Below are 25,100 nucleotides of genomic sequence, written 5' to 3'. Positions count from 1 at the left end.
AGTACAGGTGTCAGAGGTTATGGGGAGAAGGCAGGAGAATGGGGTTAGGAGGGAGAGATAGATCAGTCATGGTTGATTAGCAGAGTGGACTTGATGGGCTGAATGACCTAATTCTGATCCTATCACATGATCTTATGAGTGAAAATAGTTCAGCCAAATTGACTTCATAGAATATTGACACCTACTTATGCAATTGGTACAAATGAAAGAGTAGGAGTGAACCATTTAATCTCTTGAGTGTACTCTGCCATTAAATAAAATCACAGCTATCCTTTTACCTCAGCATCACTTTTCTGCTGCACTAACTCCATTTCTCTTTTTAACTATCTGACCAAAAACCACTTCATGCGAGTTTTGCTTTTGAAATATATGAAAGCCTGTTCGAGATAATGCACTGAGCATGGCACAATCAATGAAGTCTACCCACCAACAGTTAGATGTTCGAACTATTCCCACCTTCAGCTGTTCTGTGCAGCCAGACTGGAAAGCACACAAACAAATGTTTTTCACTACCTCGGTATACGGGACAATAATAAACTAAACTAGACAGTAAATCTATTCCAACACTTCTTTGTTTTAACATGTTTAATAATAGAACAAAAGATAGAGAGAAAAGATATCTTAATGATGTCTCTTTCTCTGCATATCATTTGATTTGAAAATGCAAGATCCATGAAACGATTTCAGTGCATATTGTTTTTGGCCTTCTGCAATCTTTGTTTGCAGGACAGTAAATAAGATTGCAAAAGGCCAAAAACAATATGCACTGAAATCATCCAACAATTCTGCCTAAGCTAAACAGACAATCAACATATTATTTAACCTCATATAATAGATCAAATGTGTGTCATAGCATAAGAATGGAAGCAGGTTGTCTTCAATGGATCGACTGGGCTTATATAATGAGTCACTGGGTTTATATTTACTGGAATTTAGAAGGATGAGAGGGGATCTTATAGAAATATATAAAATTCTTAAGGGATTGGACAGACTAGATGCAGGAAAAATGTTCCCGATGTTGGGGGGAGTCCAGAACCAGGGGTCACAGTTTAAGAATAAGGGGTAGGCCATATAGGACTGAGATGAGGAAAAACCTTTTCAGCCAGAAATTGAAAGGCGATGCTGGCTCGAAGGGCCGAATGGCCTACTCCTGCACCTATTTTCTATGTTTCTATAAGATGCAGCTGATGCAGGGCTGTTGTCACTCTAGAATTTGTGCAGTCCTCTGAGATCAGATAGCATTCCCTGAGAAAGTCATGGTCAGGGGACCAGGTTGTATTATTTCCTTATAATTTAATGCAAATGGAAAATCAAATCTGTTTCATTGTACAAACACTTGTCTGTGAATTATAAGTGGAGTATCTGCTGCCATACTTGCAACTCTTTGCTATGGTAATCATTGCTAGGAAATCAGCTAACAAGTCGCAATTGAGCACTGTACTGGTGCCCTCTGGTGGGAGGTACATGTCAAGTTTCTCTCTTTCCACCAATGTTAAAATCCAGCAGCAAATGGTGTTGAATTTAAAAACTGAGAAATTTAAGCTGGTCCTAAAATTTAAATTCAAGGATTAGCTGTTACCATTTACGTGACAACAGCCAGGTTCAATGAAACATATTTTATCAAAATAAAACATTAACACTTCTGTAGATGCTGAGAGATCTGCCTGCTTTATGTATTCGTGTTTTTATTTTTATTTCCAACTGTGCACATGCACACAACACTTTAGAAACATAGAAACATTGAAAATAGGTGCAGGAGTAGGCCATTCGGCCCTTCGAGCCAGCAACGCCATTCAATGTGATCATGGATTTTGGATTTTGATCATCCAAAATCAGTACCCCATTCCTGCTTTCTCCCCATATCCCTTGATTCCGTTAGCCCGAAGAGCTACATCTAATTATCTCTTGAATACATCCAATCTCCTCAAGTTATATTTTTTAATTTATTTGCCACCAAAAATAATTCCACAAGTCTTTGTCCACAAGTCTTTTTCGTTTAATCTCATGTATTGTCATATATGAGCCTATTGTCATATATTTATTACAGGTTTGACAGACTGGTACATAATTCCTTAGAGCACAGGAGACTAAGGGGTGATGGATGAGGTAAATGCACAGAGTCTTTTTCACAGAGTTGGGGAATCAAGAACTAGAAGGCGAAAATATTTAATAGGAAGGAACCTAATAGGAAGGCTAACGGAATCAAGGGATATGGGGAGAAAGCAGGAACGCGGCACTGATTCTGGATAATCGGCCATGATCATATTGAATAGGGCCGATTGGCGTACTCTTGCACCTATTTTCTATGTTTGTATGTTAACCTGAGAGGCAACTTTTCCGAACAGAAGTTGGTGTGTATATGGAACAAGCTGCCAGAGGAAGTAATTGAGGCAGGGATAACAACATTTAAAAGCCATTTTAACAGCTAAATGGATAGGAAAGATTGAGAGGGATACAAGTTAAATGCTGGCAAATGGAACTGGCTTCGATTGGGCACGTTGGTTAGCATGGATTAATTTGGCTGAAAAGCCTGTTTCCGTACTGTACGGCTAAAGAACACAGAATGAAACATGACCCATTGACTCCATGTCAGCTCTCTGTGCAACAGTCCAGTCAAACCCGCCATCCTAGGAATCAATCTGGTGAACCTTCAATGCTTTCCTTCTGCTAGTATGCTCCATTTATCACTTTTATAGTCAATGACTTTATTTATGAAGGCTAAACACCAAATGTGCCTGTAAAATCGCAGCAAGTAAGAATTTAATTGCTCTAGTTCATGTCCGATGCATATGATAAATAAACACTTTCAACAGCTCTCTCAATTTATTCCATCATCTTCAGAGATGATATGCACGTGATCCAGCAGGTCCCCTTGTTCCTCCATGCACTTTAGACCTGCATCATTAAATCTATACCAGCCCTTCCATCCCTTCTATTTTGAGCGTCCCTGTAACAAGAATCCTTTTGGATCGGAGAAAGGAATTAGCTTATACCGGCAGCCATCGTGGTTATCATTAGGGCAGTGGCTCATTTTTCCGTTGAACCTCCCTCCATCTTCCACCCCGTGCCAAATTGCATCGCCTCAGACTTCTCCGCTGCAAATTCCACATGCACCTCAGTCCATTCCGCTGCCATATCAATCTTTTATTGCAATCAATTAATATTATCCTCACTGCTTATCACACACCTCCAAGCTTGGTATCATCCAAAAACATGTTCCTTTGCATTCCATCATCCAAGTCATTTATATCCATCAAGAAAAGTAGTGATCCCAGCACTGACCCTTGCTGTACACTACTGGTATCCTGTGACAGTCTGTAAAACCATTTACCGCTAGTTCCGCTATAACATGTGTTTCCACAATGCTAATTGCATATAACATAATCAACGGATAAGAAAACACTGTATTATGCGGGCCACATTGGTTATAATGGGATTTTTATCGGGAACCAGAAAATCACTGCAAAGTTACTTAGGCAATCGATCAGCAGAAATATGTAGTCTTAACTTTAACTTTTTTAGTCGAGGGAAATAAAACTGTTTTCACGTAACCTCCCCACAGTAATCAGACACCTAAGAACACCGTCTGTTAGTTTCACCAGAGGTGGTCACTGAAATTGACAAGCAATCACACTTGAGCAATGATACTCCATACAGCCTTTAGTTTTGGTTAGCTTGCAGTAACAAGAATAAACTTATAGCTATTAAAATAAACTCTTGTTTTGAAAAATCTGTGAGATAAATCACTCTGGTATTGCGAAGGTGAAACCACTTTAGCCTGAACCCCCTTTTCCCCATCTAACGCAATTGTTTTTATAAATACAATTTTCTATCATTCGAGGAACGAAGGTATCTGTTTTAGCAGAACTACCTGTATTGACCAACCACCTTTTAATGTGGGATTTTGCCTTACAATCCACATGGGATTGGACAACATCTGCCTCGAACTCCTAATCATTTTATGCAGTTACTACATCTAAATACCATGGATCCTGATTTTTTTTTGTATTTTCATTTGGCTGGATCTGTCTTCACCAGAAGAGGGCACACAAAGGTAAACTACTGATAAATGAAGGCCAGATCTTCTTGAAAATTAATTTCCTGCAACAGTTCTGACCACATTTGGACAGCATACTGCTTCCAAAGCTCCTGCTTAGGTTAATTTGAAATAACGAAAATAAGAAAAATACTTTTTGCAAAGTTTTCATGGCATTTTACATTCAGTAAGATAGAACATGCGGGTAGAAATTAAGCATTTCAACTTAGGCCAGGATAATGAAAGGAAAGTCTTATCTTTTCTTCACCCCTTTTCGGAATTGCCTATTCTTTTTTTCTTCCCGCAAGATTCTACAACCTTCCCTTTTGAGCTTCCGGTACACGTGACGATAAACTAAACTCAATAAATAACATGAGAATCCTTCTGAATCTGAGTAAGGAATTAGTTTATATAAGAAAATAACTGCAGATGCTGGTACAAATCGAAGGTATTTATTCACAAAATGCTGGAGTAATTCAGCAGGTCAGGCAGCATCTCAGGAGAGAAGGAATGGGCGACGTTTCGGGTCTTGACACGAAACATCACCCATTCCTTCTCTCCTGAGATGCTGCCTGACCTGCTGAGTTACTCCAGCATTTTGTGAAAGAATTAGTTTATATCTGCAGTCAACGTGGTTATCCATTAGGACAGTGGCTCATTTCCCCATCAATCCCCCAACTTCCACCCCACTTTAAAAAAATTACACCATTTTGATTGCCCTTCCAAAATATCTTGTAAAGGAAAAAGCTGAGAAAGGGAAGGCTTTTAACACTTTAATTTCATGCTCACCCTGATACACTTCCGATGCCTGTGATGATACCTCCTGCTGGTACCTCCTCCTCACCATAGAGGTGATAACCCGCGAACTGCGAAAATTCTAAGAATGGAGATCTGTCAAATAAAACATTTTTTACAAATTAAATTAAAACAACTCTAAGGTACTTCAAATACCGTTTTCATTGATAACATGCTGCCCAGATAACAGCAGATTGGCCTCCACTGCCTTCTGAGGCAGAGAATTCCTGCCTTCTGAGGCCACAACAGCAAGTCACCAGGCGAAACTTCAAACAAGTTTATCCTCGTCGCCAATTAATGATACGTTCTACTCAGTATCATTCTCAAAAGTACGCATTAAGTTGGAGACCAGAACATGACACGTCTGGACACAAGATCGCCATTTTAACTCTGTGTATTTTCGCAATGCGCAGGCGCAGCTTTACCATATTGTTGCATGTATACATCACAGTGACGTTTTGGGGTTGAGACCCTTCTTCAGACGGAGAGTCAGGGGAAAGGGAAACAAGAGATATAGACGGTGATGTAGAGAGATAAAGAACAAATTAATGAAAGATTTCAAAAAAGTAACGATGATAAAGGAAACACACCATTCACCTGTGGCCCAGGTGAAAACAAGTATAGACAATGAGACAACAAGACTTTGAAGCTGGTACAACTTGGGTGGGGGAGGGATGGAGAGGGGGGGGGTGGGAAATGCAAGGGTTACTTGTAGTTAGAGAAATCAACATTTATACCACTGGGTTGTAAGCTGCCCAAGCAAAATATGAGATGCTGTTCCTCCAATTTGCATTTGGCCTCACAAAATTGCTGGAGATACTTAACAGGCCAGACAACATGCATGGGGAGAAGAAAACAACTGTTCATCTGAACCTGCAAAAGTTAAGGATGCAAAAGGGCGGCACGGTGGCGCAGCGGTAGAGTTGCTGCCATGCAGCGTCAAGACCCGGGTTCGATCCTGACTACAGGTGCTGTTTGTACGGACTTTGTACGTTCTCCCCGTGATCTGCGTGGGTTTTCTCCGAGATCTTCAGTTTCCTCCCACACTCCAAAGACGTACAGGTATGTAGGTTAATTGGCTTGGTAAATATAAAAATTGTTCCTAGTGTGTGTAGGATAGTGTTAATGTGCTGGGATCGCTGGTCGGCCCGGACCCGGTGGGCCGAAAGGACCTGTTTCCACGCTGTATCTCTAAACAAAAGGATATCGATAACAATGAGATGGTTTCAATGGAAATGAGTTCTTTAAATAATGCTTCTAAGAATTAGGTATGTTTCAAAATAGTATTTGGGTATATTGCTTATATAGGCAGGTTACAAACACCTGATTTATGGACACCATTACACATAAGCAAGCTCCCGGAATCTCATTAAATGCAAAAGTCTAATATACGTACATACAGCCAATCCGACCAACAGCTAAACTGGTTTCTTGTCTAGTTTAGTTTTGTTTTTCTCTTCAATCATTACACCAGTATTTTCTCAAGGGAAAACAGTACAGATGTTTTTTTTGAAAGTGTGAAACTTGTAAAAAGAGAAAAGCTATAAAGATGTGTAGGAAGGAACAGCATTTAGATGCTGTTCCTTCCTACACATCTTTATAGCTTTTCTCTTTTTACAAGTATGTTTAAATCAAAGATGGACACAAAATGCTGGAGTAACTCAGCGGGACAGGTAGCATCTCTGGAGAGAAGGAATAGGTGATGTTTTCGAAGAAGGGTCTCGACCATAAACGTCACCCATTCCTTCTCTCCAGAGATGCTACCTGTCTTGCAGAGTTACTCCAGCATTTTGTGTCTAAAGCAATATAGATGTTCTTTTTTAAAGTATGAAACTTGTATTATAACAAAGCTTAACAGAAGAAATATTTTATTAACTGGTGTTATTAGATCACATGGAATCCAGAGCCAACTAGCCAAATGGCTTGGTGGAAGGAGTAAGAGGATGGTAGTAGACGATTGCTTTTCTGATTGGAGGCCCTTGACCAGAGTGCTGCAGGGTTCAATGAGGGGGTCCTCAACAACTCTCACCAACTTTTACAGGTGCGCCGTAGAAAGCATTTTATCGAGATGGATAACAGCATGGTTTGGGAACAGCTCCATCCTAGACCGCAAGAAAATGCAGAGAGTTGTGGACGCAGCCCAGACCATCCCACAAACAAACCTCATGCTATCTCTGCAAGGCCACTAACATAATCAAGGACCCTCTCCCATCAGGCAAAAGGTATAGAAATGTGAAAACATACCGCTCCAGATTCAGGGACAGTTTCTGCCCAGCTGTTATCGGGCAACTAAATCATCTTACTACAACTAGAGAGCAGTCCTGAACTACTATCTACCTCATTGGAGACCCTTGGACTATCTTTGATCGGACTTTGCTGACTTTATCTTGCACTGAATGTTATTCACGTTATTCCCTTCATCATGTATCTGAACAATGTGGATGGCTCTATTGTAATCATGTAATGTCTTTCTGCTGACTGGTTAGCATGCAACAAAAGCTTTTCACCGTACCTTGGTACACGTGACAATAAACTAAACTACCTAAACTGTTGCTTTCTTCATCTATAGTAATGATTTGATGCTAATGTTGCTAACATGATTAATAAATTTGCGGACGACACCTAAAATGGTGGTACAGTGGACAGTGAAGAGGGTTATCTTAGGTCAGAACAGGATCTAGTTCACCTAGGGTAGTGGGCCAAAGAATGACAGATGGAATTTAATTCTGACAGTTTAACTTTGATAAGTTAATAGTGTTTGATTTTGTGCTGCAATTTTCCACCATTCTACAGCTTTGCAATTGACAAGCATTTAATGTGATTTTCATTTCTGTATACTTGCTGTTTCCTCTGTGAGCAAGGAATTTCATTGCATCCTGGTGTATATGACTATAAAGTAAACTGAATTTAAATCAGGCCAGGACATGCACAGTGCATGATAGGACCTTGGAGAGTGTTAGAGAACCGAGGGACCGGGAGTACAAGTACATAATTCCCTGAGAGCGGAGACTCAGGTAGACAGAGTGGACCACAATTGGAATATCATGTGCAGTTCTGGTTGCTCACCTATAGGAAGAATTCATGTTCATAAGTCATAGGCCCGCGGAAGTAGAGCATTCAGCTCATCGTCCACCCTGCCATCCAATCATGGCTGATCTATCTCTCCCTCTCAATGCCATTCTCCTGCCTTCTCCTAATAACTACTACGGTGGCGTCAGCAATGGCTGCCTCGCCAACAGTCTGTCTGTCCCTTTCTTCTTCATTGTTTTTTTAGTATGTGTTAAATGTATGTTTTTCGTGTTCTTTAGCTTGTTTTATGTGAGGGGCTGGGGGAGGGGGTTGGAGGAAACTTTTTCTAATCTCTGACCTCGACGGAGATGCGCTTTTTCTCCTTATCGTATCTTCGTCCGCACTGCGGCCTAACATCGCGGAGTTGGCAGCCTTTGCTGGAGACCGACTTCGAGGGCTCCACCGCGGGAAGCCTGCGAACTTAAATATCGTGGAGCTCGCGGTCTCTGGTCAGAGAACAAATTCGGGAATTCCAAGCCGCAGGAACTTCGATCGCCCCGACGCCGGAGCATCAATCGCCCCAACGCAGGAACTTCGATCGCCCCAACGCGAGAGCTTCGACCGCCCCGACACGGGAGCTTCGATCGCCCCAACGCGGGAACTTCGATCGCCCCAACGCGGGAACTTCGATCGCCCCAACGCGGGAACTTCGATCGCCCCAACGCGGGAACTTCAATCGCCCCAACGCGGGAACTTCGATCGCCCCAACGCAGGAGCTTCGATCGCCCCAACGCGGGAACTTCGATCGCCCCAACGCGGGAGCTTCGATCGCCCCTACGCGGGTACTTCGATCGCCCCAACGCATAAGCTTCGACCGCCCCGACGCAGGAGCTTTAATCGCCCCGACGCAGGAGCATCAATCGCCCCTACGTGGGAGCTTCAATCGCCCTGATGCGAGAGCTTCGACCGCCCCGACGCGGGAGCTTCGATCGTCCCGACGCTGGAGCTTCAATCGCCCAAACGCGGGAGCATCAATCGCCCCGACGCGGGAGCTTCAATCGTCCCGACACGGGAGCTTCGATCGCCCCGACACTGGAGCTTCAATCGCCCAAACGCGGGAGCATCAATCGCCCCAACAAGGGAGCTTCAATCGCCCCAACGCGGGAGCTTCGATCGCCCCTACGCGGGTACTTCGATCGCCCCAACGCATAAGCTTCGACCGCCCCGACGCAGGAGCTTTAATCGCCCCGACGCAGGAGCATCAATCGCCCCTACGTGGGAGCTTCAATCGCCCTGATGCGAGAGCTTCGACCGCCCCGACGCGGGAGCTTCGATCGTCCCGACGCTGGAGCTTCAATCGCCCAAACGCGGGAGCATCAATCGCCCCGACGCGGGAGCTTCAATCGTCCCGACACGGGAGCTTCGATCGCCCCGACACTGGAGCTTCAATCGCCCAAACGCGGGAGCATCAATCGCCCCAACAAGGGAGCTTCAATCGCCCCAACGCGGGAGCTTCAATCGCCCCAACGTGGGAGCTTCAATCGCCCCGACACTGGAGCTTCAATCGCCCCAACGTGGGAGCTTCAATCGCCCCAACGTGGGAGCTTCAATCGCCCCGACACTGGAGCTTCAATCGCCCCAACGCGGGAGCTTCAATCGCCCCGACACTGGAGCTTCAATCGCCCCAACGCGGGAGCTTCAATCGCCCCGACACTGGAGCTTCAATCGCCCCAACGTGGGAGCTTCGATCGCCCTGATGCGGGAGCTTCAATCGCCCCAATGTGGGAGCTTCAATCGCCCCAACGTGGGAGCTTCGATCGCCCCAACGCGGAAGCATCGATCGCCCCAACATGGTACATGGATAGGAAAGGTTTAAAGAGATATGGAAAAATGCAAGCAAATGGGACGAGCTCAGGTAGACAACTTGGTCAGCATAGGCAAGTTGGGACGAAGAGCCTGTTTCTGTGCTGTGTAACTCTATGACTCTACTTCATTGTTGTCTGAAAAAGTAAATATCAATAGGTCCTCTAGGGTAGCATTAGATCACTCACCCCGGATCTAACAATTGATCAATACGTTCTCGAGGAAGCAACTTTCCTCGGGATGTGTGCCGATGTCGAGCTTTCTCTCCTCCCCCTGAGGATTATAAGGAGAACGTTACTGGCATGAACGTAATAAAGTTATATTTTATACAAGACAAAATAAAGTAAATATTTCCAGAACCTTCCTGCCCTTATATTTACCACTCACTCTGCAACAACCCTGAAAAAATACTGACTAACTCTAACCTCTCCCCTCCTGAACGTGCTGCCCTCCACTCATTCTGCACCTGCCCTTATATTTTATGCCTTGCTTAATGAAGGCTGGTATTCACATGACCTCTTCACCATCGTATCTACTCGAGATGCCACTTACAGGGATCTCGGTCTTGTATCCCAAGGCCCCTCTGTTCCTCAGTACTGACTAGGATTTACCAAGCATTGTGTAAATTCTACATAATTTACACAATTTCATACTTCATGGGATTAAATCCATCTGCCTTTACTCTGTCCATTTTACTAACTGATCAATCTCATCCTGCAATCTCATAGAAACATAGAAAATAGGTGCAGGAGTAGGCAATTCAGCCCTTCGTGCCAGCACTGCCATTGAATATGATCATGGCTGATTATCCAAAATCAGTACCCTGTTCCTGCTTTCTTCCCATGTTCCTTGGCACCATTACCCTAAGAGCTAAATCTAACTCTCTCTTGAATACATCCTCATTAACACCACTAATTTTCATGTCATTCGTAAACGTACTAATCATACCTCCTGCATCCATATCCAAAGCTTCATGCATATCACAAACATTAACAGTATGCAAACAACATTGTGCTGGATCAAGGAGACTTGAATTTAGTTGAGTTTAGCTTATTGTCACGTGTACTGAGGTACAGTGAAAAGCTTTTGTTGCGTGCTAACCGGTCAGCAGAAAGACAATACACAAAAAACTCTGTGTGCTGAAGCAAGAGTATCCACTCGCATCCATTATACTTGTTCCGCTCTTTTAAATCTCCAATTTGTCTAACATTAAGTTCCCAACGCCGACCCTTGGAGTGAACCTCAGATCAGAGGCTTTCACTCATAAAAATAACCGTCCACCATCATACTCTGCCCCGATAATCAAGCCATATTTGGATTCTATTTCGAGCGGTGCTGATTCGAAGGGCCGAATGGCCTCCTCCTGCACCTATTGTCTATTGTCTATTTGCTAATTTTCCTTTGATCCATGTGGAATCTTGAATCTTGAAATCCATGTTGACCACATTTGAATCCATCAACTGCATTGGCCTTCTTAATACATTCTGTTACTTCTCGAAGAATTCAATCAAATTGGATGGGAAGGGAAAAAAACTCTCCATCTTTGACTAAATACTGCGCAACTCAGAAACTCCATCTAAAACAATTGTAGAATCATTGCAGCACCGAAGACAGCCAAACGGCTCTTAAGTCTATGCCAGCTCGGAGCACAACACTGTGCTCTGTCACACTCCCACTTCTCCCCAGAGCCTGGCAAATTATTTTTTCTCAAGTCCCTATCCAATTCTTGAAAGTACTAATTCTGTTCCACCACCCTTACAACCAGCAAGTTCCAAAGCACAATATCGCCTGCCAATAATCACGCCAAAAAACAGAAGAGAATGTTACGAAGGACTCACTTACTATGAATTTCTAATATTTCCAAATATGTGGAAAATCAAATCAACATTAAGAGAGTTTAACATTGAGTTTTTCAAAACTTACCCAATCTGATTTTCTCTGCTCGCTCATTCAATTCTGTCACTAATATCTTCATTCGTTCATGATTTTCCTTGAAGATAAACAAAGATTTGTAATTTTACTTTTCCCTCAATGCCTTGTACAGTAATTCAAATCTACAAAGTATATTTTTAGCTAGATACGGTAAATAGACAAACAATTACAGGTCCACCACTGATTTTCCGGCAACTGATGGTCCAGCACCTCCTGTAAACCAGACAATTTACGAGAGAGCACTTGAAATCTCCCCCAGAAGTGCCCCTGAAATATATAGCGCCTAGGCCGGGTGAGGCAGCCGATCTCGACCTCATCGGGACTTCCGTACCAATCTGGCAGGCCGAATATGCTCCCTGTGGTCGAAGCTCTGGAACTCTGGCCCGGCTGGAGCCAACAGATCCGTTCCTGTCGCCGACTTCCGAGGCCAGCTTTTTTGGGCCGATACCTCGGCTCCTCGGCTTCCTAGGTGGACCATAGAAACATAGAAACATAGAAAATAGGTGCAGGAGTAGGCCATTCGGCCCTTCGAGCCTGCACCGCCATTCAATATGATCATGGCTGATCATCCAGCTCAGTAGCCTGTACCTGCCTTCTCTCCATACCCCCTGATCCCTTTAGCAAAAAGGGCCACATCTAACACCCTCTTAAATATAGCCAATGAACTGGCCTCAACTACCTTCTGTGGCAGAGAATTCCACAGACTCACCACTCTCTGTGTGAAGAAATGTTTTCTCATCTCGGTCCTAAAAGACTTCCCCCTTATCCTTAAGCTGTGACCCCTGGTTCTGGACTCCCCCAACATCGGGAACAATCTACCCGCATCTAGCCTCTCCAACCCCTTAAAATTTTTATATGTTTCTATAAGATCCCCCCTCAGTCTTCTAAATTCCAGCGAGTACAAGCCCAGTCTATCCAGTCTTTCCTCATATGATTTATGATTTCCTCATACCATTATGGTACCGTTTGCTCTCGGAGGCCATGAGTTCTGATGGTATGGCAAAACAGATAGTTCAGAAAGGCTCAGGAACCAAGCATACTGTGAAATCAATGATGGACCTGTATATTCCACAGTATACATTGCTAATGCAAATAAAGTGATATGATATGCCCTCCATATCATAAAATCATGAGAGGAATAGATCGGGGAGATGCAATGGTGTCTCTTGCCCAGAGTAGGCGAATCGAGGACCAGAGGACATATAGATCGTGGGCCGAGGTGCCTTTTCGTTTCATGTCATGACCCACATCCCATATCAATCTGTGTATATAACATATTGTGTAAAAATATTATAGAAATTATATCTGAAACTCGTCAAGAACAAAACCTGCACATATTTTAAAAATATGGATAAAACCTCCAAAATCTACTCAATTTTCCGAGTAGTAATTGTCCAATCAGAGCACGTTTGTCATTGAGTCGGACGCCCTTTGCGCTTTGTTTCAGGCTAGCGAGGTAGGGTGCCCACTGGCCGAGAGTATTTTGTCTATCTTCGGTTTAAACCAGCATCTGCCGTACCTTCCTGCACACTAGCACAAAGGAAGATGGTTGTGGTGACTGGAGGTCATCTCAGCCACAGAACATCTCTGCAGGAGTTCGTCAGCTTCGTGTCCAGGCCTCAGCCACATTCAGCTGCTCCATCAATTACCTTTCTTCAGTCGTAAGGTCAGAAGGAGGGATGTGCGCTGATGTTTGCACAATGTTCAGCACCATTTATGACTCCACAGATACTGAAGCCATTCTACGTCCAAATGCCGAAAGATCTGAACCATGTCTAACAACAGGCTGAAAGTCGGCAAGTAAGATTCATCCGCACAAGTCCCAGGCTGTGACAATAACAAACGAGAAAATCCAACTATCATCTCCTGACATTCACTAGGATTTACTTAACCAAATCCGCAATATAGATATCTGGGGATTATCATTAACTAGAAACTGAACTAGATTAGCTATTTACACAAAGTGGCTAAAAGAGCAGGTTAGGGGCTAGTAATCTTGCAGCAAACAGGGTGGCATAGTGGCACAGCAGTAGAGTTGCTGCCTTACAGCACGCATTGCCAGAGGCCCAGGTTCAATCCCGACTACGGGTACTGTCTACGGGGTTTGTACGTTCTCCCCGTGACCTGCGTAGGTTTTCTTCGAAATCTTTGGTTCCTTCCCACACTCCAAAGACGTACAGGTTTGTAGGTTAATTAGCTTGGTATAAATGTAAATTGTCCCTAGTGTGTGTAGGATAGTGTTAATGGTTTGGTATAAATGTAAATTGTCCCTCGTGTGAGTAGGTTGGTGTTGAGGAGCGGAGATCGCTGGTCGGTACAGACTTGGTGGGTCGAAGAGCCTGTTTCCACACTGTATCTCTGAACTAAACTAAACTAAAGCAAGCAACTCCCATCCTAACTCCCCAAAACCTGTCCCCCATCGACAAAGCTCAGGTCAGGAGCATGATGGAATACTCTCCATTTGTACAGATGAGCACATCTTCAACAATACTCAAGAGCCTTGATACCAAACAGGACACAGTGGTTCTCCTAATTGACATTCATCCACTCACCCCACCCCTGACACAGAGTGGCAGCAGTTTGCACCGTCTACAGGATGCTCTGGAGCAAGACATTGAAACTCTTGAGAAGGCACCTTCCAAATCCATTAGACTAGGGCAGCCAAAGCATGGGGACACCACCACCTGGAGGTTGCCCTGCGAGCCAGACACCATCCCCACTTGGAAACGTGTCGCTGTTCCTTCACTGTTGATGGGTCAAAGTCCTGGAACTCACTCACGAACAACACAAGGATTGCAGCGATTCAAGAAGGCAGCTCACCTGCACCTTCTCAAGAGCATCTAGGGCTGAGTAATTCAATGCTGGCACAGCCTGTGATGCTCACATCCCTTGAATAAACGTTTTAAATAAAGAGTGCAATCACCGATACCAACTTAAGAATGCAAATTCACAGATTTAAGAAGTTCTCTGTCCAATTTAGTTTTCATATCAACACAAACAGAATATCTCTGCAGTAAACCCTGGCAAAACCCTGCAGTGCGTGTTCAAAACTCTCCATCTGAGCTCCCGGAAAGCCGCGGAGAAGCCGGGACCGGAGCAGGCCAGAGCGGCGTCTCGCGGATCGACAGAGTCCGCGGCTGACTTTTTCCAATTAGTTTAATTAATTAGTGTGCAACTTTTTTCACTGACGAGTTATGAATTCCTTCTCGATTATTTTTTTATCTAAATCCGTGCCAAATTTCAAGAAGATACCAGAGATGGGTCACGAAAGTCAAAATCTAGACACATTTTCGATGTTCGGCGTAATAGGTTTAAGGTGAAGGGGAAAGATTTAATAGGAATCTGAGGGGTAACGTTTTCACACAGAGTGGTGGGTGTATGGAACAAGCTGCCAGATGAGATGGACACAAAATGTTGGGAGTAACACAGGCAGCATCTCTGGATCTCTGGGTGACGTTTCGGGTCTCGATCCTTCTTTAGACGTAGTTGAGGTAGGGACTATCCCAACGTTTCAGAAACAGGTGCATGGATAGGACAGGTTTGGAGGGATATGGACCAAACGCAGGCAGGTGGGACTTGCGTAGCTGGGACATGTTGGCCGGAATGGGCAAGTTGGGCCGAAGGGCCTGTTCCCACACCCATCTGCCCTCCATTCCCTGTATATCAGTGTGCCATCCATTCTTTGGTCCTGTGAATAGTCTTGGTGTTGTGATGGGAAAGATTCAAACGGGAACTTGGCACGAAGTCAGGGAGCGAGTTCAAGGGCTTCATTAAAGGGTCACGGGCACAAATGACCTTCTCTTCAACACAATACGTGTTTTGCTCAGGAATCTTAATCTAACAACAGCACACTTTGTGCGCATTAAGTGGCGGCTTGCAGATGTGTGCGTGTAGTTTGTGCTGATGATGATGCAGTCCCTCCCCCCCGCACGCCGTGCACCTGCCCCGGGACTGTGGCCCAGGCGAGCCCGGGGCTGCGGCGCGGCCTACCTGGAACTGGGCCGCGCCGGCCTCAGGCTCGGTGCCCACGGTCGCCACCCTGTCGCCGTGGTAGCCGCGGGCCCGGGGGAGCGCCCAGGCGCGGGCTCTGGGCAGCCAGAGCCGCAGCCTCGCCGCCTGCTGCTGCATCCCACAAGAGGGAAGCTTCTGCAACCTCCTGGCCGCCTACTGCTCCTCCCAGTCAGTGGCTGCTTGCAACTGGCAGCTCCGCCTCAATCCCTCCTTGTTCCCACCACACTGCAGGATTGAGTTGTGCACACTCCTCCCACATTCACAACAACCACACATTCTGCTCCTCACACCAATTCATTGCTAGATTTCGCTTGGGCAGCTTACAACCCAGTTGTAAGTTTCTCTAATTTCTCTAATTTCAAGTTTCTCTATTAGTTTCTCTAATTTCAAGTAACTCTTGCAATCCCTTTCTCCATGCCTGCCCCATTCGAGTTAATCCAACTAGTTTTGATCTGTCTTTTTCATAATCAACATCTGCTTTGATCTGTCTTTTTCATAATCAACATCTGCTTTGATCTGTCGTTTTTACACCATGTCTCTCCCAGACTCTCAGTCTGAAGAAGGGTCTCCACCCAAAACATCATCCATTCCTTCTCTCCAGAGATGCTGTCTGTCACACTGTGTTACTCCAGCATTTTGTGTCTATCTTTGGTGTAAACCAGCATCTGCAGTTCCTTCCTACACATACTTGTTTCATTGTCGTTGTATTTAGTTTCATTGTCATCCTGCCTAATTTCACTATCGTCCTACATAGTTTCACTGTTCATATCCACCCTCGTTATCACATTTTCCACAGCAAACAATGGACCATTGTGGGCTCTACCTTTCCTTGATCATCGGTGCTGGCTTTGATTTTTTTTTTTCATACCTTTCATTCACTTGTTCTTTTTCGTATCTCTAGTTCCCGTCTCCCGACTGTCTGTCTGATGAAGGGTCTCGACCCGAAATATTACCTATTCCTTTTCTCCAGAAATGCTGCCCGACCCGCTGAGTTACTCCAGCATTTTGTGTCTATCTTCATTGCAAGTACCATTTGTGCTGTATAAATGGTCATCATTTAGCTTCCACAGCCATCAATGGGCCATTGTGGGCTCTACCATTCCTTGATCATCGGCGTAAAGGCAGGTGCTAACATTTCTAAATATGACACGAGCAATATTGAATGTTTAGACACTAACAATGTATTAGGAGTTTTGAGTTTTTGTTTTATATACATTTATCTTCTAGACCAAGCTGACCCGTTGTACCCAAACGTCTCCTGCATTGGTGCAGCACCTTCTCCTCCCTCCCCCCCCCCCCCCCACTCCACTCCATCCACCTCAACCCCCCTTATCCTCCCTCCTCCCCCTTCCCTCCCTAGGAGATTGATTTAAACTTTAAAATGTGAATAACTTAAAAAATATAACACCAATTTCAATGAAACTTCTTCCATTAGCAACAAAGGGACAACGGTTAGGTGGGCCTAAAATTGTCAAGCTGCCGTGTACCATTTTGGCTGTAGTTCAGAACAAACAAACAAACGAGAAGGGTATAAGTATATGGAAAGATGGTGCTGCACCAACGCAGGAGAGGTTTGGGCCCAACGGGTCGGGTCCACTTAGTCTAGTTACAAATAAAATTTACATTTGAAATGTTTTTTGTTTAATTACTGTTTCCACCATGGTTCTAAAGTCTTGGGATCCAAGTGTTAGCTCTCTGAAAGTGGCAACACAAGTACACAGAGTGGTTAAAAAAACAGCATCTAGTATGACTTCATCAGTCAGAGCATTGAGTATAAGTGTTAGGAAAGGGCACAAAGTGCTGGAGTAACTTAGCGGGTCAGGTTGCATCTTTAGACTTTAGAGATAATGTGGAGTCAGCGATCACCCAGTACACTAGCACTATCCTACACATTAGGGACAATTTACAGAAGTAATTAACCTACAAACCAGTACCTCTTTGGAGTGTAGGGGGGAATTGGTGCACCCAGAGAAAACCCACGCAGTCACAGAGAGAACGTACAAACTCCATATAGACCACATCCATAGTCGGGAATGCTCTCCATCTGTTCAATGAGTGGTTTCAATAATACAGTAGAAGGTCATTCATAACAAAGCAACACGCTTGATTAGCATCCCACCTGAAATATCACCTATCCATATTCTCCTGAGATACTGCCTGACCCACTGCGTTACACTGACTGATGAAAGTCAATGTACCAAACGCCTTCTTGACCACCCTATCTACATGTGATGTTACTTTCAGGGAACTATGTACCTGCACTCCTGGATACTACTCTAGAACACTCCCCAGGATCCTAACATTCTTTGTCAAGGACCTGCTCTAGTTTCACACAGAGAGGGCTGGTTGTATGGAACGAGCTGTCAAAGCAGATAATTGAGCAGATACTATAATGATATGTAAAAGACATTTGGACAGGTATATGGCTAGGAAATGTTTAGAGATATGGGACAAACATGGGGAGGTGGGACTAGCATAGGTGGGGCATCTTGATCAGCATGGGCAAGTTGGTTTCGAAGGGTTTGTTTCCATGTTGTATGACTTTGACTTCCCTAAATCAATACCCTGCAGTTATCTGCATTAAACTGTATTAGCCATTCCTTAGCCCACTTGCCCAGCTGATCAAGATCCTGCTGTAATTTTTGATAACAATCTTAAATAGGATTCATTATCTTGAAACTGTGCACCCTATTTCCATTTTCACCAACATAAATATTTATTGACATCTACCTATCAAAGGTATTTATTGACAAAATGCTGGAGTAACTCAGCAGGTCAGGCAGCATCTCAGGAGAGAAGGAATGGGTTTTTGAGCATCATATATTATGAAGATGTAAATGTGATTTCAAAGACGATACATGCATGCTGAGAAGGAATGGGTGACGTTTCGGGTCGAGACCCTTCTTCAGACTGATGACAGGGGGCGGGACAAAGGAAGGATATAGGTGGAGACAGGAAGATAGAGGGAGAACTGGGAAGGGGAGGGGAAGAGAGGGACAGAGGAACTATCTAAAGTTGGAGAAGTCAATGAAGATTTGTACCAGCATCTGCAGTTATTTTCTTACACTACCTATTGACTTCTACCTTGTCATGCCCCCTAAGGATCTTGAATGTTTCAGTAAAATCAGGCCTCACACTTCTTAACCCTAAGGAATGTGGTTGCAGAGCCAACAAAGATAAATGAACAAAAGTAACATTTGAGATCTTTACAGCTGTGGCCTACAGAATAAAACATGGAACTGAGGGGCTGGAGAGGGGGATGGAAAGAGTAGGGAGGGAACCAATGGATCTGCCATTTTTTTTAATTTTCAACAAGCTTTCAATAAGATCCAATGCAGTAGATTGCTCAGCAAGGTTAAAGCATAATAAACTGGAATAACATGCGAGCATGGTGTCATTTGGTTAACAGCAGAAGGCAAAGAATAGAAATACGTGTGTCTCCCTCAGGTTGGCAGACTGACTGGTAGGGTAACTACAGGGATCAGTGCTTGGGGCCCAGCTCTTCACAAGTATCAACAGTTTGGCGGAGGGAACCGAAGTATATGGTGGAGAAGGTACTGTACATTGGTAGTGAAGTAAGTGAATGGCTGAGTTTGGGATGCCTGTCCAGTGGGCGTGCAGCGTAGGTTCACTAGGTTAATTCCCGGAATGGCGGGACTGTCGTATGTGGAAAGGCTGGAGCAATTAGGCTTGTATACACTGGAATTTAGAAAGATGAGGGGGGATCTTATTGAAACATAAGATAATTAGGGGATTTGTCCAATCCCCTAATTAGAGGCAGGAAACATGTTCCCAATGTTGGGGGAGTCCAGAACAAGGGGCCACAGTTTAAGAATAAGGGGTAGGCCATTTAGAACGGAGATGAGGTAGAACTTTTTCAGTCAGAGAGTGGTGAAGGTGTGGAATTCTTTGCCTCAGAAGGCAGTGGAGGCCAGTTCGTTGGATGCTTTCAAGAGAGAGCTGGATAGAGCTCTTAAGGATAGCGGAATGAGGGGGTATGGGGAGAAGGCAGGAACGGGGTACCGATTGAGAGTGATCAGCCATGATCGCATTGAATGGCGGTGCTGGCTCGAAGGGCTGAATGGCCTACTCCTGCACCTATTGTCTATTGTCTATAATACCGTATTTCCACATTTGCATATGATAGCAAACCAGGTATGATTGAGCAGAGAGGACGATGTAAAGATGATTTCAAAGCGGATATAGACAGGCTGAGTAAGTGGAAGGTATCACCAGGACCACTCCGCTCTCATTACGGTCCAAAGATGCGCCAAAGAGCAGTATTCACTTACCTGGATGAGTACAGCTATAACAGTTCTCAGGTAGCTGGAGCTGAGACACAGCAGCCCACTGGACAGGCATCCCAAACTCAGCCATTCACTTACTTCACTACCAATGTACAGTACCTTCTCCACCATATACTGTAGCAACTCACCAAGACTTCTTGGACAGCATCTTCTGAAGCTGAGAAGCTAGAAGGGCAAGAGCTGCAAGGCCTGCAAAAGCATGGGAACACTTCCACCACCTGGAAATTACCCTCAAAGCCACACACCATCGTGATTTGGAAATATATTGCCGCACCTTCACTGTCCCTGGATTAAAATCTGTGAATTCTCACCCTGGCACCACCAAAGATACTAGAGAAACAAGATAGACCACTCGACCCTAAAAACCGTAGTACGTCATGGGGCCATTTTAGTAGGCAGAATCTTGCAGAAACATTTAAAAAGAAAAATAACAAAAATCTGTGAATTGATATATTCTGCATTTTAATGGTATCATCACACATACTGTGCCCCCAAAACACTGATTGCACTGCGAGAGGCACAGCAAACGGCAGGTTTTGCCTACTAAAATGGCGGACGTTATGCTCCTTTGCGTACTACACTTCAGTAAAGGCGATTTCAACAGAGTGGTCCATCTTGTTCCTCTAGTATCTTCGGGCACCACTGTGGTTATTCTCACACCTCAAGGACTGCAGTGGTTCAAGAAGGCAGCTCCCGCCACCTTCTCTGGGGCTATTAATGATGGGCAATTAAATGTTGGCTCAGCCTGCAAAGTACATGTCCCTTGGATGAATATTTCTTTAGCAATAGGTATGAATTACTGTCTTTGACATTGAGGCAGCATGTGACATAGTCTGGCATCGAGGTGCCTTGCTAAAACTGAATCCAATGGATATCAAGGGGGAAAACTATTCCAGTGACTGGAGTCTAAGGAAAATGGTTTTGGGGGTTAATAGTCAATTAAACTCGGCAAGATATATTATGACGATGTAAATGTGATTTCAAAGACGATACAGGCACGCTGAGGATGGTATCTGTGGAGGGAAATGGACAGGCCACATTTTGGGACAGATTCCAGCATGTGTAGTCTGCAGTGTCTCCATGTTCACAGCCTTCAATAGTTTGGAACATAAAAGTAGTAAATGTTACAAAATTAAAAGTCTCAATATTAAATTGGTGTAAACAAAAACTATAGATGATTTTTTTTATTTACAGAATTTACAAGCAGCCCACAGATGAATCTGTGCAGTAATACTGTAAGATTCCTTTCAAACAAGGAAGATGCTGAAATGACATTTGAGTAAGTCATTCTCTAAATAACCACATACATATTTACAACCAAGAGAAGACAAAGTCACAACAGTAAATTACACATGGATTACGGGCTTGTGCAACGGACCCAGCTGTTTATTCAAGGGCAAGGCAAATTTAAAGGATCTTTTTCGTTTATGTGCATATCATACATTTTACATAATTACATTTATTTACTGTTTATGAAGTTTCATTTCAATACTTTCTCTCTGATATCAGTAAGGCCTGTCCAATTAACAGTCATAATTCATTTGAGAACTTCTGTGCATCAGATACCAAATTTGTTCGGAGATTGATGACAAAAATTGCAAGATAAACTGATCAAGGTTCAGAAACTATCTCACCTGAGCAGGATAAAACCTGCAATTTATTAATTTACCTAAAACTAGAATTGGAATACTTCGGTTATGACCCAAGTTGGTGGATAATGTGTTTCTCATCACTCTCTGAACATTTTGATAATCTCTGTAGTCTCTTCCATATATTAACATACCACAACATAGACCACAGCTGTAAAAGAGACACAAAAGAGCTGGAATAACTCAGCAGATCAAGCAGCAACTCTGGAGAATATGGATAGGCAACGTTTAGATTCGGGACCCTTCTTCTGCCTCAGAAAGAGTCTCGACCCGAAACGCGAGTCTGAAGGGTTCCGATCCGAAACATCACCTATCCATGTTCTCCACAGGTGCTGTGTTACTCCAGCACTTTGTCATTTTTCTTGTGAACCAGTATCTGCAGTTCCTTGTTTTTACATAGACCACAGCTGAGTCAGTTAACAACATAACAAGTTCACATTTTAATTCATTCCAAAGATCTCTTCTCTCTCAATTTTTTTGCAATGTTCAAGTCATCAAAAATATCAAAGCCACCTGAGTAGAATATTAAATAATAATTCAAATACAAAAAATGAGGTAAATTATTTGCAAATGTCATTATGTCCCACAATGAAAGACAGTCTGATTAACAGCACATCACATTTCCATAATGTTAACTAAAGGAACATAGTTAATTAATAGCTTGTTTTAAAACACATCTTGGGAAGGGGTTTAAAAAAGTCAATTTGCCCAAAACTCAAATTTGTCCTGAAATATGCAAATATATTCAAGCACAAAAACACAAGTGCAGGTAATTTTACAAAAATAATTTTTGTCTCTCATTATTGACGTGTATGACATGCAAACAAATGTAAATTTCACCTCCAAACTTGCAAATATTTATTTTTGATTAGCTATTTAAAAGGAATGTCACCGTCAGTCCCATGAGTCTGTGAGCTGAATAAGGCACATTCTTCAAAGAATAAAAGAGTGATAAAAACAGTCCTCAGCATCAGAGAAACTCATCAAATGTGTGCAATCCCCATGATTACAACAAAGTTGTAAATGAAGACAGACTTACAAATTCATCACAAGGCATTTTTCTGACATGGCATCCAAATTGTTGAAAACAAACCTTTGGAATCCGACATAAGTCAACTACTTTTGTAGTAATTTGTGCACAAATGTCACTAGTCCCTATTCCACTTCCCTCAATAAAATCTGCATTCAAAATCCGAAAACATACTATGCCCATTATCTTACAACTTAAATGTCAATGAATTATTTCATTAATACAATTTGACCTATTCAATTAGACTATGTACATTCATTGCTTTTCTCTGTGTCGTGTTTTTTGGTTTGGTTCCACTATTTATTGCTTTAATGTGATGATTTTTCCATTTACTCTAACCAAGAAATACTGCATTTAAATCATTTTTCTCAGGGGAGTAACTGCATTGGCAAATATATGATAACCCACACATTCATGGATTCTAGTTTCCCTAATTTAAAGTGATCCTGATTAATGGCTTGGATGTTAAAGTGCAATACATTGACGTCATACATGTTCTGTTCATTGAAAGTCAATATCAGAATGAGTTCATACAATAAACAGAAATATGAGTAAGCACACCTCTTGTATGCCCTTTTCTGCAATAACATTTACATCAATTTAAAGGTAAATCAAGTTGCCATTGTTCGTGTGTATTTCGACTGGTCAAGCTTATATGTTACAAAAAAGGCATTTTTCTCACTCAGAGAATGCAAGATTGTTAAATATCATACACAACTGCTCAGGTGCAGAATAAAAATATCATTCTACAGAATGAATTTATAATATATTGAAAGAATAGTAGATAGCAGTTATTTTTCATGTATAGCAAAAACTTTGTTGCAATAAATTACCCTGCAAAATCTTGATGTATCCTTTCAAGAAAGGCTACTTTTCTGACTTTTGTAAAGAGGTCGCCCAAAATTTTGAATCCACCTTGCAATCACAACTGAAGTACATTAATAGGAGATCGTAGTGCAAGTAAAAGCAACCAAGGTCTGTTCCGATTCGTACCTCACATGACCCCAATGCAGTGATTGGGTCAAGAACCTAATCACATTATTCTGTGATGTAACCCGTACCGATTAAAGTTGTAGCTTCACACAGATCCCTTCTTCATTCTTGTTCCTCCACTTCTGTGAAAATGTCACTGAAGAAATATTCTGCAACTCTCGTTGGTAGCATCTGTTCTGTGTCCTGTTCTGCTGCACAACAGGCCTCCTCCGTATACGATTCCGACTGCCAACTCTGTAACGATGAGTTACCCATCACCTGCAAAGACATGGATATATAAGTAACAACGTGTTATTATTGAAAATACTCACGCCTGGACATGCCAATAGGAAAGTTAGACATCTCTCGTCTCACAAGCAAATCTTATTCAGATTGGAAATGTTATCAAAGAAAACTAGGGGAAAGCTTGAGGTTTTTCAAACCGAGGCAAAACTTTCAAATCAATCAACCCTAAAATATAAAGTCAAGAGAGGCATAGATAGGGTAGACTATCAGAATCTTTTTCCCACTATGGGAAAATCAAATACTAGAGGCACGGCTTTAAGGCGAGAGGGGCAAAGTTTAAAGGAGATGTGCAAGCAAGTTTTCTTTTATACACAGAGAGCAGTGAGTGCCAGGAATGTGCAGCCTGGGGTGCTGGTTGAAGCAGATATATTAGTGGCCTTATAAAGACTTTTGGATAAGCGTATGGATATGCAGGGAATGGTGGGATATGGGTTATGTGCAGGTAAGTAAACAATGGTCTTGGCATCATGTTTGGCACAGGCATCATGGGTTGAGGGGCATATTTTGTGCTGTATTGTTCTATGTTCTTTGCCAATTACTTTGATGATTATAAGAAGCAAGTTGTGGGGAGGGGACAGGAATGTTGAAAGTGCATAGATAAAACACAATACTTCCCTTTCAATAGTATGTTTTAACTCCATCCAAATTGGCTTATAATAAAGGTAAGACATTTAAAGAAATTCACTTACTGAACTTTATTTCTAAAATCTCAGTATCCCACCAACCTTATCTAAACATTCTAGAGTACACAGAAACAAAATAGTAACTTACTTTGGTTGGGGAACTTGTGGTGTTGGGTTGACTCGCATCTACCTTGTCACAAGATTGCCTTTTTGCAGGTGGAGAACCACTTGCTTTCATTTCTTCAGCATCTGCTGCAGTTGGGATTGGCCTTTTCCCTGTAAATTGGGGGAGATTTATACATGGTTTCTGAAATTTTGTCCTTTTGGATTTCACCTCACTTTCACCTTCAGAGGACTTTTTTGATATAAAGGATAAAAATCCTCGAGGTTTGCGAACTGGTCTGTTAAAAAAAAATAAAAAATTACAATTAAATTATAAGATTTCTTGAGTACATTGTGACAAATCAGCAGTAAAACGTGTTTGTTTTGATGCTAATTTAAATATTATTACACCAGATATATAACACTCATTAAATAAACAGAATCAGATTAATTTTGGTTCAGTTG

General features: G+C 42.9%; 2 protein-coding genes across 5 annotated transcripts in view; both read right to left on the bottom strand.

Annotated features, from left to right (window-relative positions):
* The window catches only part of mccc2 (methylcrotonyl-CoA carboxylase subunit 2), a 69,356-nt gene extending 53,506 nt beyond the window's left edge, over positions 1-15,850 (bottom strand). Inside the window, exons 1-4 of the mRNA XM_078397060.1 lie at positions 15,626-15,850; positions 11,627-11,693; positions 9,892-9,976; positions 4,826-4,927 (exon numbers count right to left, since the gene is read on the bottom strand). Of these exons, the coding sequence (XP_078253186.1) occupies positions 4,826-4,927; positions 9,892-9,976; positions 11,627-11,693; positions 15,626-15,763 (392 nt within the window). The 5' untranslated portion in view covers positions 15,764-15,850. The remainder of the gene's footprint in view (positions 1-4,825; positions 4,928-9,891; positions 9,977-11,626; positions 11,694-15,625) is intronic.
* Positions 15,851-21,167: 5,317 nt separating this feature from the next.
* Positions 21,168-25,100, bottom strand: part of LOC144592155 (uncharacterized) — a 62,235-nt gene continuing 58,302 nt past the window's right edge. For all 4 annotated transcript variants that reach the window (XM_078396581.1, XM_078396584.1, XM_078396582.1 and 1 more), the window contains 2 exons: positions 24,682-24,934; positions 21,168-23,883 (listed from right to left, as the gene is read on the bottom strand). In XM_078396581.1, the coding sequence (XP_078252707.1) occupies positions 23,728-23,883; positions 24,682-24,934 (409 nt within the window). In that variant the 3' untranslated portion in view covers positions 21,168-23,727. The remainder of the gene's footprint in view (positions 23,884-24,681; positions 24,935-25,100) is intronic.

The sequence above is a fragment of the Rhinoraja longicauda genome, chromosome 3, assembly GCF_053455715.1.
Source record: "Rhinoraja longicauda isolate Sanriku21f chromosome 3, sRhiLon1.1, whole genome shotgun sequence".
NCBI lineage: Eukaryota > Metazoa > Chordata > Chondrichthyes > Rajiformes > Arhynchobatidae > Rhinoraja > Rhinoraja longicauda.
This window is presented reverse-complemented; position numbering and strand designations above follow the sequence as displayed.